Below are 3,376 nucleotides of genomic sequence, written 5' to 3'. Positions count from 1 at the left end.
TAAAAATGCTAGACTAGCAGAAAGTGTTACCTCTAGACTCCTAGGGCCCACACAGCACCATGCAGTCAGTTCAACCAGCCGGGGATCTTGAATGTTTGGGGAGAATGGGATCTGCTGAACATGTACAGACATTTTTTTCTTGCCACAATTCCCTATATATTAACAGTCTCACCACTATTTACATAACATTTACATTGCATTTTGTTGTTGTTGTTGTTGTTTGAGACAGGGTCTTGCTATGTAATTCAGGCAACCCTGAACTCGCTATGTAGCCCAGACTGACCTTAAACTTGCATTGAGTGATCTTTCAGCCTCAGCCTCCCAAATTCAGGCACTACATTGCATTTAGCAGTAAAGTAATCTGATGATGGCATAGCATATAGGAATATGTTCATAAATTATATGCAAATACTATAGCATTTTATGTAAAGGACTCGAGCATCCTTGTGTTTTGATATCTTTGGAGAGTCCTGAAACCAATTCCTAAGCAGATACCCAGGGATGACTATGTGTGCCTGGCTGTCCTGCCTGGATTCGTACTCCTTTTCCCACTCTGATTAAGTTTGTTCAGGGAAAAGCAATGACTATGCTGGGCATAGTTGCAGCACACACCAGTAATCCCAGCACTGGGGAGGCTAGAAAGGCTGAAGCAGGAGGATCTTTTGGAGTTTGAGGCCATTCTGGGCTATAAAGTGAGCCCAAGGCCAGCCTGAATTGTATAGTGAGACCCTGTCTCAAAAAGGGAAAAAAGGGGCCGGGGAGATGGCTCAGTGGAATAATTGCTTCCCTGGCAAGCCCAAGGGCCTGAGTTCAATCCCCAGTTCCGCAAAAAGAAAAAAAGGAAAAAAAAAAATTACGGAGTTTTGAGAAATATTTTTGTAACACTGCTATGGCCCACTTCAAATCACTGTAGTTATATTTATTACTTAAATATCACAGTTTTAAAGAGTATACTTTAAAATACTTGAACTCACTTAGTAGCCCAGGCTGGCCTCAAACAGCAGTCCTCAGGCCAGGAAAATAGCTCAGCAGGCATGAATGCCTGCCTGGCAAGCACGAGGTGCCTAGTTCAATCCCCTGTACTGCACAAAGCCACAGCAATCCTCCTGCCTCAGTCTCCTGAGTGCTGGGTTACAGGTGTGCACCACCATGCTTGCCTTAAAATGCTTTCTCAGGAGCTGGTGAGATGGCTCAGTGGTCTAAAGCACCTAATTAGAACAAGCTTAGCAAAGCACAGGGACCACGGTTCAATCCCCCAGCACCACATGCCAGCCAGCCCCTCCCCCTGGTGGGCTGAGCTGGCCACACACACACACACACACACACACACACACACACACAAAATAAATAAAATTTAAAAGATAAATAAATAAAATGCTTTCTCAAAGTTGAAGCATTGCAATGATGACATGAGTTGACATTGTTGGTCATTAGCTGGAACAGTTAAAAGGCAACTCAGGAAGCTGAGCATGGTGGCACATGCCAGCATTCCAGTGCTGTGGACAGCTGAGGCAGAAGGACTGCAAGTTTGAGTCCAGCCCAGATAATTTAGCAATCTAGGAAACTCACAGTTTTTTTAAACAAACTTTTTTAAAAAGTGGTGTGGTGTAGACTGCACAGATGGCCCTGGGCTCAGTCCCCAGCACCACAAAGAAAAGGCCCCTCAGGAAGCAGCCCTGTCTCCAGATGTGCTGGTGGTGGTGGCTTTGGTGAAAGTGAATGTCTGTGTCAGCTAGAAACTCCAGCATAGGGTTTTGTGTTTTTTTTAATGTTAAAAATTCTGTTTTCCTGTTTATTTGTTTTCCTCCTTACTTTCTCCCCATGCCCTGCAGCACTCATTTAAATACATCTTATTTGTCAATAGGTCAAGGAAGTTAAAAAAACTTCTACAGGCCTGGAACTCAGCGTGGTTACTGCACTTCCTGGTAGGAAACCCACTCTGACCTCAATTTCAGAAGTGGACTGCCTGCTATGGGCCATTGGGCGGGACCCAAATTCCAAGGGTTTGAATTTAGACAAGCTGGTAAGCTGAATTCCTGTGCTAATTCTTTTAGTGCCCTGTGATTTCCACCCCTCCCCTCTGCTGCCCATGAGCAACTTGAGTGGGCTTCATTGAAGAGTTTGCTCTTCATTCCACAGTTCTTTTTTGTCATGAGATTTTATCACTTAAATATTTACCCTTTCTAGTATTATAATCCTGGGTTAGAGGGATTTGATTGGAGGGGTTCTAATCTAGATTGTTCAGTGATTTCCTGACTGGTTTCTTCTCAGACTTCCTTTTTGATACTCAAATGTTGTTTTGAAGTCCTACATTTATCCTGTCTTGTCCACAGTGTCTAATCCAGGTTGTTGTGTGTATCCTTGGTGTAGCACCAAGGTGGTACTCTGGGACTGGAACAGAGGAGAAGCCATCTGTTTTACTCTGCCCAGACAACAGTCTTCTTTGTTCTTTAATTGTTTTATGTCTAGCATTGCAGGATTGGGTGTGGTTCTGAGTTTGACCTGAATTTGAACCTAGTTCTGTTACTTAATAGTTGCATGATCTTGAACAAGCAGGTACTTTTAAAATCTAAGTCAATTTTGGTAATTGATAGCAGGTAATTCTTAAAAACATTTAATATTTAGTGATATGTATCACTGTTATTAAGCACTAGGAGAACGTAAGATACAATAATGTAATTGAGAAGTCCAACTAGGAAAAAGTTGTATTTGTCTATTTCCAAGATCTTTAATTCAAAGTTAAAATATTTGGAAAAATTGCTTACCATTCTATCTTAAAAGAAATCATAAGTATTTATGATGTACATATATATATTATATATATATGAGAAACAATCACATTGAATACATTTTTACATCTCCCTTGTTATATATATTTTGCACTAGGGATTGAATTCAGGACCTTGAGCTTGCCAGGTAGGCATTTATGCCACTGAGCTGTATTCCTGGGCCTCATAGTCCCATATATATTTAGTATTCTACAAGCAAAGGTTAAGTTCTGAAATTTCTTGGTCACCCCAGTTTGGGTATTATTGAGTATTATTGATAGTAATTTTCCACACATAAAAATGTAAATAGTATTACTTGTCTCTGTTTTACTGAACAGTATTACGAGTACACGTTTATATAGCCATAAATTTGTAACAGAATCTAATCTGGCTCTTCTGTGTTCACAAAGAATACATTTTGTTCTACCGAAATAAAAACTGTCACCCGGTAAGTCTTCAGTGAGTAATAATAGAGTCAGTAAGTGATACTTCAATAATAATGCCAATAGGGGCTGGAGAGATGGTTCAGTGGTCTAAAGCACCTACTTGGAACAAGCTTGGCAAAGCACAGGGACCACGGTTCAATCCCCCAGCACCACATGCCAGCC

The 3,376-nt window shown here is 41.1% G+C and overlaps 1 protein-coding gene across 1 annotated transcript in view; it reads left to right on the top strand.

The window, feature by feature from the left end:
- The window catches only part of Gsr (glutathione-disulfide reductase), a 56,194-nt gene that overhangs the window by 29,441 nt on the left and 23,377 nt on the right, over nt 1–3,376 (top strand). The window contains exon 8 of the mRNA XM_023717615.1: nt 1,865–2,023. Within this exon, the coding sequence (XP_023573383.1) occupies nt 1,865–2,023 (159 nt within the window). The remainder of the gene's footprint in view (nt 1–1,864; nt 2,024–3,376) is intronic.

This window comes from Octodon degus, unplaced genomic scaffold, assembly GCF_000260255.1.
Source record: "Octodon degus isolate 3935 unplaced genomic scaffold, OctDeg1.0 scaffold00053, whole genome shotgun sequence".
Classification (NCBI taxonomy): domain Eukaryota; kingdom Metazoa; phylum Chordata; class Mammalia; order Rodentia; family Octodontidae; genus Octodon; species Octodon degus.
This window is presented reverse-complemented; position numbering and strand designations above follow the sequence as displayed.